General features: G+C 41.0%; 1 protein-coding gene across 6 annotated transcripts in view; it reads left to right on the forward strand.

The window, feature by feature from the left end:
• Nucleotides 1-12,875, forward strand: part of CEMIP (cell migration inducing hyaluronidase 1) — a 111,670-nt gene that overhangs the window by 58,279 nt on the left and 40,516 nt on the right. For 5 of the 6 annotated variants that reach the window (XM_071814040.1, XM_071814044.1, XM_071814043.1 and 2 more), the window contains exons 3-11: nucleotides 2,019-2,171; nucleotides 2,857-2,995; nucleotides 3,594-3,830; nucleotides 4,204-4,383; nucleotides 7,895-7,965; nucleotides 8,628-8,723; nucleotides 9,345-9,466; nucleotides 11,668-11,809; nucleotides 12,630-12,821. In XM_071814040.1, the coding sequence (XP_071670141.1) occupies nucleotides 2,019-2,171; nucleotides 2,857-2,995; nucleotides 3,594-3,830; nucleotides 4,204-4,383; nucleotides 7,895-7,965; nucleotides 8,628-8,723; nucleotides 9,345-9,466; nucleotides 11,668-11,809; nucleotides 12,630-12,821 (1,332 nt within the window). The remainder of the gene's footprint in view (nucleotides 1-2,018; nucleotides 2,172-2,856; nucleotides 2,996-3,593; nucleotides 3,831-4,203; nucleotides 4,384-7,894; nucleotides 7,966-8,627; nucleotides 8,724-9,344; nucleotides 9,467-11,667; nucleotides 11,810-12,629; nucleotides 12,822-12,875) is intronic. The other variant, XM_065847124.2, reaches the window with a different exon arrangement.

The raw sequence follows: 12,875 nt of genomic DNA on the forward strand, positions 1-12,875 counted from the left end.
ACCAGCAGTGTGAATTCCTCTTGATTTCCCCTTAGACTTCATTGTCTACCTCTCTGTTTCTAAATAATGAATTTTGGGGGCACAAGTCGTCTGCAGGACTGCAGGAAACTCTTTTGGACACTAGCATAGCCAAGTAAATGGAAAAATTAACAAGCTTTTATCCTACATTGTAATCTAATTGATAAATTATACCTCTACATTTGAATCAATGTTTTTGGTTTTATTTAGTTTCTCATCATGAGCAAATTTTTCTATTTCCCTTGTTCCTATGGGAATAGCAGCTTATTTTTTTGAAATTGTTGTCAGTGCATATTACAGTTGTATGTGAACATACATGTTTACAATGCAAGTCTCATTTCCTGCATGAAATATTTATCTTTTCCAGCTCTTATTAGTTCTGTGTGTCTTCTGGTAGGAACCCAGAAACACCTTCTTATTTTTCTCAATTACTGTAAATTGGAAAAAGTGCCTCTGACATTACCGATATACTTCCAGTTTCCAGCTGGCACAAGTGGTAGCAAAATCAGGTCCTGGATGTTTATCAGTGTTTGACTTGCTACCTGGCAGATTATTAGCCCTTTCTGGTCTGATCACTTCAGGTCTATGGAAAAAGTTTGCAGAGAGCCAAGACATACGTTACCCATATGAAATGTCCTTTGCTTACCTTGAATAGCTGGTATTTAATGGGTCTCTGGAGACACCAAAGCAGTGGCTCGTCCAATTCTATTGTTTTCTTGAGACATGAAACTGGTGGAGGAATCTGAGAGGAAACTGAATTGCAGATGGACAGATTTTGTTTCTGTTGCTGTGGAATTACAGATGTCCCTCAAGTTTCACAGTGGCAACACACAACAGCTCATTGTCAACTACACCAGCACCAGGACATGTTTTCTTGCATGGATTCACAATATTGTCTGTTCCATTAACAGAATACATTAGTATTTGTAGGGCAAAACCCACCCAGCTTTCCCATACTAAGTGCCAGAGACATAACCCTGCTAAAGTCAAGGTGTTCATCCCATGCCTATTATTATTATTGATTTGTGGATCCTGTAGTTTTCCTATGGTGTTTTTGTTTTAAAGAATAACAACTGGAGAGTTGGTGAGAACTTCCAACCCTTTCTGATGGAAAAGGGCTCATTGTTCAAACTTCCACTGACCTCAGCTTCCTGGGATTAGAAAGGTTTCTACCCTCAGAAAATATGCATCACACATGGGACTCTTGCACTCACAGTTGTGTTGATTAGAGTAAGATGTGACACTTACACATCGAGTGAGATATCAGGAAAATATTTTATCTTAAGTAAATACTTATGAGACTCTTGGATTTGGTATGAGAGCCGTTTAGACTAACACGTCATGGCAGTCTGTAATCAAATTTGTGGGTGGAGACTGGTGATGTGTGAACCCTAAGTGAATGAATCCTTATTGCTTCTGCCTGGAAAAGCTCACAAACCCAGAGTCTCTATCTTGTGAGATTCCTGTTGCTCTCTGTTAGTGGGTGGACTGGTAATTCCATGGTGCTTGGTGTTTCCGTGTTAGTTTGAACACTTTTGCTTTCCATCTCCAGTGTGCAACCATGTTTTAACATATTCAAATCTCACAGGTATTTTGGGGACATTTTTAAAGGTGGTAGTTGTTTTATCCTTTAATCAGTGTCTTCCCTGGGCTTGTGAAAGGCTTTGTGTCTGAATGGTATGAGCGGAGCTGAATGTCACTGCAGGAAGGGCTCAGTTAGAGCCTCTTCTTGGTAGTTTCTGGAAGCTGCATCCCTCGCAAGGCTCCTTTGCATTGGGTAGCAAGTTTTCCATGCTTCTAGAAATCAGAAAGCCATACAACTCAAGCTGTTGTTATTTTCTTTTGGTCATGACCCACGTGTACTCTGCTGCACAGATACCATTGTGTTTCAGGGAGTCGGCAAAAGGAGATGCAGAAACACTGTAAAGATACCCAGATATGGAGCTTTCCATCTTGCACCAACCAAATGGTAATTGTCTTTACTCTCCATCTTTACCTAGCAGAAGCAGCTGTCACTTGTCCTGATAAGGATCCCGAGTTAGAAAACTGGAACCCAGGTCACAATGAAGAAAACCGCATTGAAATCCGTAATGGCAAGAAGCTCCTTCTCTCTTCTTCTGCGACTGTCCACTCCATCCACATCACTGACGGAGGTAAAACGTGCTGGTGGCAAGGCCGAGGGAAATGCACTTCTCATTTTATTCTTCTTGACTGGTTAAATCACTCTGTCTCACACTGGGAGACCTTCCTGCTTCTTGCTGAGAACTGAGTGGCTACTGGCCAAACCCGGCTTTAATTTGGTACAAGGGTGGGTGGTAGCTGAGATGCTATCGCTTCTTTAGCCCTTGTGATCAACTATTGGCTGTCCTTTCTAGAGAATTCACAAAAGTACTACAGTATGCTCATTAGTTCTACTTCTGCGATTTGTTTAAAAAGCATTTTATTTTACTAAATCATTGTGCTGATAACATCATACAGCAATAGTTGTGTTCTCAGGGTCTCAGGACAGGGCAGATACGTATGTGTCTCTTTGTCTCTAAGGACAAAGTCATAGTGTTGCTGGTGGCTGCTAGCGTGAATAGCTTTTATTCATCTTAACTCTGTATTTCTGTCACGGTTTTGAATGAGTCCTCTTCCATGCAAATCTTAGCTGCATTCTTCAGGAACTGAACTGAGTAAAAAACATGTAATGACTTTAGGATTTGTATTGAGAGCTGTTTTGGGGAGAATGGGCAGAATTTTTCAAAAATCAAGATGAGATGGGCTTAGTACAATGTTTTCACAATCTCTGATGAGCTGCTGTGTGTTAAAACAAATGTCATAACCTTTTCTCCTTAGGAAAACTGGTCATTAAAGATGATGTGCAGCCTATCATTTTGCGTACTAGACATATACTCATTGAAAATGATGGAGAGTTACACATTGGCAGTGAGATGTGCCCTTACCAAAGCAATGTGGTTATCATCTTATATGGGCGGTATGTATGCATGATGAAATGTTATCTTGGAACTTTCTAGGATCTCTTCCACAACAGGGAACAAAAACTTTCCTTAAAATGACATTTTCTGAGATCATCAGCGCTCAGTGGAAAGTTCAGTAGCTTCTTAAACAATTTAAATGCCCTGTAAAAATTTGATGCAGTTTTGGTTCTGGTTTCAAACACTATTGAGAGATGAACATTGAGGTATTTGGGCATTCCAGAAAATCAGCATGCACTATGCCACCACTGAAGCTGATTTTCCAGCATAGACTTAAAGCCCAAAGAGTTATTTTATCCTGAAAATTCTTCTCCCTAAATATCCATTAGTGAAAGTGATGAGCCAAAGGATAATAGATTTATACCCTGCAGATTGCTACAGAATCTCTTAGATTTTCAAGGTTGCCCAACTCATATTTGACAACTACTAGATCTCCTAACCCATGGTTAGGGTCGTAACTTCCTCCAGAAGTAGCTGAAAGAAATACATTGCAGATTGTGACCCTTCTGTCCTTGGGCCATAGCAGAACAAAGGGAGAGGCTCCTTGACTGTTAGATCCAAACCCAAAACCGGTTCCTTTCCTCCCTTCTGCTGCAGAGCGAATGACGGCAGCCAGCCAGACCCCTACTTTGGGCAGAAGTATCTTGGAGTGAGTAAAGGCGGCACTCTTGAGATCCACGGAAAGAAAAAGCTCTCCTGGACTTTCTTAAACAAAACTCTTCATCCCGGTGGCATGGAAGAAGGTGGATATTACTTTGAAAGGAGCTGGGGCCATCGGGGTGTGATTGTCCATGTTATTGACCCAAAGACGGGCGCTGTTGTCCATTCTGATCGGTGAGTGACTTTTCAGCTCTCTAGATGTGAGGATCTTTGGGAAGAGGTTGGGCCAGCATCTCAGCTAGCTCAGAAACACTAATTCTAGCATCTTGTTCAAATGAGTGTTATTGCCTTTATATACAATTTCTTCTAGATCAGTAATCTCCAAAACCAGAGTGAGTAGTGTTACTCCCTTGCTATCCTGTCAACTAGAGTTTCAACTTAACAGAAACGCCTAATATACCCTGTTAGACAAGTGTTTTTGCAACAGGATAACAATAATTCCTGTAAACAATAAAAAAGAATTATTTCTTTATAGCACTTGCTTTTCAGTACACAAAGCTGCGATGCTCACTGAAGTAAATGTTTTCGCGTGTTTTTATTACTTTAGGTTTGATACCTATAGAGCAAAAGAGGAAAGCATACGTCTTGCCCAGTATTTGGGCAGAGTTGCGAATGGCATGATCCTGTCGGTTGCCGTGAACGATGAAGGATCTAGAAACTTGGACGACTCGGCCAGAAAAGCAATGACCAAACTGGGCAGCAAGCATTTCCTCCACCTTGGGTTTAGGTATGTGCCAGTCCTGCCAGTTCTCCCAGCACAGAGGCTTTATTATGCTCCTGAGATGTCCAAATAATTCCACCCTCTCAAAGGTACAAAGTTCTTCCACGCAGAAAAAAAAAAAAAAGAAAAAAAAATAAAGGGAAATTTCTCAACGTGAAGTTTTAGCAGTTAATCAGATAGTTTAAGATGCACTCCATCTCTATATTGGGTATTTTTATTAGCAGATTGAGGAATAGCATATGATTCACATTTTAAAATATGTTTTTCTAAGATATTGTTCCTATCCCCCAAAGATTTAAGAAGCATATCTACATATACACAGTGGATTGGATGGGCTGAACATTAAGTAGGGTAGAATTATAGCCATTTAGCCCTGGCTAAATACATATAGACATACATACAGCATTTTCTTCAGCTTGTCCAATACATATCTGGGGACTTGTGCAGCACAGAAATTTAGCAAGCATGAATTTATGCTGTGGACTGTAAATACTTCTGTGGCCAGTAGAGTGTCTGTGTTGGCACACACACTGTTGAGAGTATGTGCTATTTACCCAACTGTAGCCATTATATTTGCTGTGTTTATCTGAATTTACATAGCTTTTTTTTTGAAGAAGCACTAAGAGTGTCACTGCAGAACATGACCAGTGTGGGGGGAAGTGACTCAGTGGGAGCAGACAAGTGTCAGCTGGGCACATGCAGATGAAGTAACATTTTAGTTGTTTGATGAAGTGGTTGTGTCAAATACCACAGGGACCCCTGTGCACCAGACAACACTTTTCAAAGACTCGACCAAGGTTGCAGAAATAGTCTCTAAAACCACGCTGTCTCCATCAGTGCAGTGCTTGCTCTCAAATACCCAGAACCCATATCAGAGCCCGGTAGCCTGCTGGGTTCCTCTTCAAACACCGGAATTAGGGAAACAGGAACATATTTTTGAACATTGTACTTTTTTTGTTTTTTCCAACTGTGCAACAGGAAGAAATTGATGGGTTTTGCATATGTTTATAAATGCAAATTGCACTTGATGTGTTTAGGTTGCTGGGGTGTTTTAATGCTAGTTTCTCACTTCTTTGTCACAAATGCTTAGAATGGAAATAGCATAGAAATTAATCCACGGAAGTGTGACTTTCAGCATTGCTATTGTTTGCAGTCAAAAAGCTAATCCTTGCCATGCTGTCATCTGTAATCCCACATTATTTCCTTATATAAGTAATACGGACATTGTGGGTACCCTAATGTGGTAGCAGTTGGTAAATATTGTGTTCCACCAGCATAGTGGTATGAGGAAAAATACCTACATCTTGGCGCATTATTTAAAAGACTATTTTGGGGAGTGTTCTCAGCATTTAAGTTCATCAACTTTCAAAAAAACCCACAAATAAACATTGTCTGGATGGCAGCTGTGACCAGATTTACAAAGCCAGTTAGATGGCAGAAGGGAAGACAGGCAGCTTTGTCAGATGTGTCCGGGCTTTTCTCCTTATACAAACTGAACTTCCACTCCACTCCCTGCCCGTGGCTGGGGCTGACTATGGACATCACCCAGACAATGATGGTGTAAGCCCCAGGCTGTAATTTGGCACAGGACATTTCTGTTTCACATTTTGTGAGGTATCACATGAGTCAGGCTATTCAGCCATAGACTGGGTTGTTTTTTGGCTGGGGTGATGGCAGGAGTTATGTGGACAAATCCCTGTCTATCTGCAGTTGCTCCATATTCAGCCAGACTGTAAAGCTGTGCAACTCCCCCTTGCTGTAGAAGAGCCAGTAAGCAATGCTGATTTATCCAAAAATGTTTCTGTGCTGCTGGCATCTCTTCCAGTTGCCTGTTTGCTGAGTCCAGAACACTAGCAATGAAAGGAAAATCTTGCATTCCTCCTCTATTGTAGTTCTTTGGAAAACTCAGTTTGTTCTCTTACGCATAAGCTTTTTTTTTCCTTTCTTCCTTCTACTAATAAATTAAGCCTTTCAGTGCTTCATGACACAATTGTTCTCTTTTGAATCCAACCCAAATATTGCTAGTTTGGCTCTGGATTTACTGGTCCCTTTATTTCATATAGCCCGAATAGATTGCCTATGTCCTCATGTGCTGGGGTTGAATGACTTCAAAACTATTTTTAGTGACAAAATAACTGGGAGAAACAAGTATTTTAACATACGAAATCGGGCCAAAGCTTGAGCTGCAGAACTAGCTAGCTTTTTATTCTTTAGATTATTTTTTCAGTTTATTTGGGGGCTGTTGTCTTTTTTGTCACTTGTCTCAAAGTTGATGCCAAAATAATAGTAGTAGTAGTAGTAGTAATAATAATAATAACAACAATAACAATAATAATAAAAATAATGATGATGATGATGATGTGGGGGGCCTGGGCATGGCATGGGGTGCACCAGTGCTGCCCAGAACCTGCTCCCGATGACCCCCAAGCCCATGGCTGTGAATCCCAGGTCAGGCCAGTGATGTTTTGTGGCTATCTGTCAATGTCTGTATATGTTTTCTTCTGAAGTCCCAGAGTGTTTTATAACTTCGTTTATACCAGCAGATGGTAAATGTAAGGTGACCCGCAAGACTCAAGGGTGAACCTTGATGCAATTGAAATCACTGGGTATTTATACCAATGGAGACATGATTTAATCTGTGGGACCGTTTGCTAAATTCAAGGTGGGGGTGACAGTCTCTCTACAACCCTAAAAGCGTATTTTTTATTCTGTTAGTCATTAAGAGCAGATACGCCTGAACTGTTTCTATTTCAAAGATAAAACTCCCTCCTGACCCCCACTAATTGAGTTCACCCCAAGGCTGGGAGGCACTTTGCTCTCTGTCTCCATTGCTTGCTCATCCATGTGGTCATTCTCCAGTGTTGCTGATAGCTATTGAACCTACTCAACCAATAACCTTCAGGCAGTAACGAACTGACTTCTGAAATAGGATCAGATTTGAACAGACAATTCAGACTCATAAACCTTTATCCCTGTTCAATGTTCAAAACAAGGAAACTAGATATCCAGAGACTGACTAGGTAGTTTTTATTGCCCTTTACCAGCCAGTCTGTCTTTTAGAAATTCTCATGGGTCATTCCAAAGAACTATTGTGATATACAAGGCTTCAGCATGAGCTAAATTTATTTATGCAGAAGTGGCTTCTTTTCGTACTCTTTTGTGTGTGCAAGTGTGCACAAACACACACACTCGAAAGATTTTCAGGTTCCCCAAGGAGTTGCCAGTGTCCTATGGGTCTATCACGTACAAGTCTCTTTAAACATTCATTTAGAAAAGAAACACACTTGTTATAGGAGTGTATTAAGCAGGAATTTGTCTTGGAACTTCCTTCTCTTTCGATATAGGTACTGAAGAAATATAGAGTTTTAATATATTTTTAATTTTAGCAAAGCTGCCTGTCACACTAATCAGACTGTTTTGTATGTGGTGCCCCTGAGAAATGCAAGAACACAGTGCTGTAAAAAATATGCATCTCAGACATGACATAATTTGATCATTTCTCATTTTCATTTTCCAGGCACCCATGGAGTTTTATTACCGTTAAAGGAAATCCCTTCTCTTCTGTGGAAGACCACATTGAATATCAAGGTAATTAATGCACAAAATGCTGGCTTGATGTTATCTCTGGAAGTTATTTGAGTTATGGCTGCATTAATTTGGTCAATGGTGTTTTCACTTGATATTGCTTTACACCAAAGCTGTGAGCAATTGATGGCTAGACATATTTAATTGAATGTTCTCTGTATATTATATATTGCTTCTTTCCATTAACGCAGCTGAAGCAGCTGAGTGGGACGTAACCTGGGTTTTCCAAACCCTGAGATAAAAGGTGAAATTCTGCATCAGTGTAAACCCATGTAACTGTTGAGCTCAGACTCTGCCTCTCTTAGACACAAAGCTATGGAACAAATCCTGTTGAGGCGTCTTTTACTGCGTCTTTTCATGGCATTTTCAAGAGCACCTAACAACGTGGCTCGCTGCAACATCAAACAAAAATAGCAATCTATTACAAATCACTGGGGTTTTTATCCTGTCTTGATTTTTGAAGGTTTTTCCTCCTGATTGTCCAAGCAGTTGTAAAAGTGTCTGAAGCCTCATTCCAAGATCAGTAAATTTTTCTGGAAGCTTTACAGGGCTAATTCTGGATAATGTAGCCGAAATATGCAAACACACAGTGGTCTGTTACCTTTTCAGCTCTGACTTTTATTGATCGTGTTCAGGTATTTTACCAATGTTTATTTTTTTTACAGGTCACAAAGGGTCAGCTGTGGCCAAGGTATTCAAACTATTCAAAGCTGAGAATGGAGAACATTTTAATGTCTCTTTGACTAGTGAGTGGGTTCAAGGTAAGAGGTCCGTGTGCCATTTAATTCAGTGGCAGACGGTTGACAAACAGGGTGAATCATCCTTTTTATTGCAATACTTTTCCATTTGGGAAGAGTGAACTTGCTAGCTGCTATTTACATTGCTGCTAACACCAGTAAAGAGCACACACAGATTCTTTCCCCAATTGTCTCCAGGACTCTCTGAATAACTGGGATCCTTTTTCCTTTTACTGCATTGGGTATGAAATTCCATCTCTTATGATCTAAGAGATCACACACAACCTCTTACTTCTTTTGACTGCATAGTCGTCATGTCCATGTTTCAGACAACATAGAGTAACTGGTTGTAACTTGATCTGAAGATCAGAAAAGGCAGCTAAGGAGGACACAGATCCAAAATCCATACCTATTAATAATGCTCATACTCCAATTGTGTCTCTTTTAATAACTCTGCTCTCCCTTGGCTGGTTACACTTCACAGCATCATTAAAAGCAGCTGACAGAGTGGCAGGAAGAGGCAGGAATCAGATCATCAGTGAAGAAACCTGTGCATGATATCTGAGATTATATTAGGCTTCCTGCATTTTTGCTGCATTCAAGCTTGACTTTCAAATGACTTTTCTTGTTTGCACTTGTCTCCAGATGTCGAATGGACAGAGTGGTTTGAGAAGCCTGATAAAGTGAGATCTAAGGACATGGAGAAGCTTTCTGACTTCAAAGCTGCTTATCCTGATAAAATCTGTAGGCAACCCATTGACATCCAGGTAGGCCAGCTTACCACTTGCTTTACAGCAGCAAGTCCTCTTTGGACTGCCCTGAATCCCAAAATAGTTGTGTCTGATGGTAATTTTTGTTTCTAAATAAAAGACACTGGCTATTTTACTGCTCTCATACATAACCAATAAGATCTGGTATCCAGCCCTGTATCATTCTGAGACAAAAGTTTATAGAACTGAGAGCCTTTCTGGTTTCTGGCATGAAAAGGAGTACAGATGGGATCACGGACAGCACAGATGCTATCATGAAATATGTGGTTCCCTGCTGGAAGATTAAAAAGAAAAAAACACATGAAAATTTCAAAGTTTTTAAATGGTCCTGGAATGGAACCTACCTAAAAAATTAATCACACAATGTAATGAGATGGTAAAGCTACCAGCTGTAGTAGGTTGGAAAAAATATTGGTAAGCTTGCAGCCATTTCTTGGAGTAAGGTTTTTTTTCTCTGTGGAAAGAAATCTGAATTCTGTTTGAGGCTAAACATAATAATTATGCTGTCAGTCCAGCATGCTGAGCAGAAATCGTATACCTTTTCTGAGACTGCAAAAGCCTCTTTAAGGACAAACTAAAAAAAAAGTGAGGAGCAAAAATCAACCCTTTTCTGGCAGATCCTCACCATATACTTTATGTATCTACCTGGTAAAACAACTACAGCAGAAGCATTGTCCTGCATAAGATAATAAAATAGTTAATGTCTGTGGGAGGCTGAACCTCAGGTTCCTGCATTCTCTGAACCAGGAGTTGTCCTTATTCACAAGAATGTGGCTATTGATGTAAACGGGAATGCTGACAGTATGAGTGAAAGTTTCCAGGGCTAGATGTTTTAAACTCTCCTCTTGAACAGAAAGGAAAAAACTGCCCTATAATTTTCTGCCAGGTCTTAGAAAATCCACATTCATTTCTTCCTCCATATACATATATTAGAGGTGACAACGTAGTTCAAAAAGCGGGTCAGATGTTTGTTGTGATACAGCCCTTTCTAGCATGCATATTAAAAGAGAAACAAGAAAGATATTCTTCTGTTCAAGAAACAAACCTTTTATCTCTTCTGTTAAATGACAGTTACTTTTTTTTTTTTTTCATGTCTACTAAAGAGAGACATTTTTGAGTTTATCTTGCAGATCTGAGGGCAAATCCTCAGGTAGTGTAATCTGGTGTTGCTCATTACTTTCATAAAGTCACACTGATTTATAGCAGCTGCCCTGCTCCAGCTATGCTCCCTACAAGAAAACTGAAGATATGATGATAATAACAGAAGCACGGCACAGCCACAGGCACATTCCTTCCACTGACAGTGTTAATCCTATACATGGCAGCGGGGTGTATGCATTAATAAGGAAGGTCTGTATGAGTGAGGGAATCAGGATCAGACCCTTCATTGAAAGATGGCTTATCTCCCAGTGCCGTGTTAGAATGCACGTGATATTTGGATTGCCCAGTGCAATGCAGCACGTTTTTGTGCAAGAGTCAAGAGAATTGCAAGCTTTAGAGCCAGACTGTGAAATTTAACATTACCCTGAGGGGTGACATTGCTCCAGCAGGAACACAAGACAGCCTACATATCCCTTTGCTTCTTGCTATGATACAGCCTTTTCTCTCAAGGCAGCTCTACAGGCTGGTGCTTGTGTGTGAGAAAAGGCCAACTCTTCTTGATCCTTGCTGGGTATTGGAGCCACTTTGTCTTTTTTTTTCCTTAGAGATTGATCCATGCAAAGAAGAGATAAGACCCCCACCTCTTTCTTCTGCAAGGTTCAGACATCACCTAGCCACAAGCAATGAAATGAGTGCAGGGAAGAGGCTTCAAACTATGAGTTCATTTGAGTGCAAGCATCTGTGTTCAGTGTTTTCATCTGCCCTCGAACCAGCTGCAAGAGAAAATCTAGGGCACCAAAGCAGATGTTAGTGCAGCTTAGAATACTCCTCCCAAAAAAGTGCATGGTCTTAATATAGACACGGGAGGAAGGCATGCACCCAGCAATAATCTGTGTGGCTTGTGGATAAAATAGCTGTGTTTGAGCACCAACTGGAGTGCCGGTTGGATAGCACACACAACAGTCACCGTGTTTTGTTATACAACTGTTGTGCATCACCCAAAACAAAGCAACAGCCTCTTCTGACGGCATCGATGTTTCGGTGAAACCCTTCCACCTCAGGATATCACCTGGTTTAGATTTCTGTTCTCATTCCAGGCAATGACGCTTGATGGAGCTAATTTAACAACTGAGGTTTTCTACAAGAGTGGCCACGATTACAGGTTTCTGTGCCATGGCAAGGACCAGACGGGCGAGGGCTGTCAGAACTACCGAGTACGGTTCCTGTGTGGCAGATCCGGTACGTGTCCCGTGTTTGAAAGCCAGACCAGGGAAAAGCAGAAATATTGTCTTTCCATAACTGGCCATTGTTTGGTGTAAGAACAACTTGAGTCATTCCCCAAGCTGAAACTTCAGCTAAGCTATTGACATGAACACAGATAAAACAGCAGAAGATTTATGTCAGGAAAAATTCCTGAGCGCTAACAGAGGCAACAGGGTGGTGTCTCAAAACCCAGCGAGGCTCTGGCAAATACTTGGCAAGTCCCTTCCTGTAAATATCTTGTCTTTTGCTAAAGCATTTTGAGATGAGGTAGGATTAGTCAATCAGAGTTTGCGAAGACAACAGGTTTTGAAAGTAATGCTTTGGTTCGTAGTTATTAATTCCAACACCACCGTCCCTAGCCTGGTCATTAGACAGGTCATTAGGATTCTTCAGCGCTCAGCTGGTGGGAAAAGGAGGGTGGAAAATGGTTGTTTTTCTGGAAAAAACAGGCATTATGTTAAAGACCACCTGGGTGCTGTGAATAACAGTGCCCAGCACCCACAAGTGCTGCTGCTAAGTGGGTGTGGTGAAAATCAGCCTCTAAAAGCTGCATTTAAATTTAGTCCTGGGGTTAGTGGAAAATCCACCTGCCTGCAACTAAAGGAAAACACTTTCTTGTTTGCTTGCTTTCCAAGCCAAAGCCAGTAAAAAGCATATTTGGAAGAGTTAACTATTTTTTTTTGTTGCATGAAGAAATCATCATTTTTGGTGATGTTCCAGGGGTGGGAAATAAAAAAAGCAGGCATTTTCTGATAAGATTAACTGAATTCTGCACCATTCCATTTTGGCTTTCCAGTGAAACCAAAGCTTACGGTAACCATTGACACCAATGTGAACAGCACGGTCCTGAATCTGATGGATGATGTGAGCTCATGGAAACCCGGTGACAGGCTGGTGGTTGCAAGCACTGACTACTCCATGTACCAGGCGGAGGAGTTCCAAGTCCTGCCCTGCAGAGCCTGCAGACCCACCCAGGTCAAAGTAGCAGGTAAGGGGCTTCATCTTGTCATGCTGGTGTGTTGCTGTTCACAAATTCTGTCGC

Source organism: Patagioenas fasciata, chromosome 12 (genome assembly GCF_037038585.1).
Source record: "Patagioenas fasciata isolate bPatFas1 chromosome 12, bPatFas1.hap1, whole genome shotgun sequence".
Taxonomy (NCBI): domain Eukaryota; kingdom Metazoa; phylum Chordata; class Aves; order Columbiformes; family Columbidae; genus Patagioenas; species Patagioenas fasciata.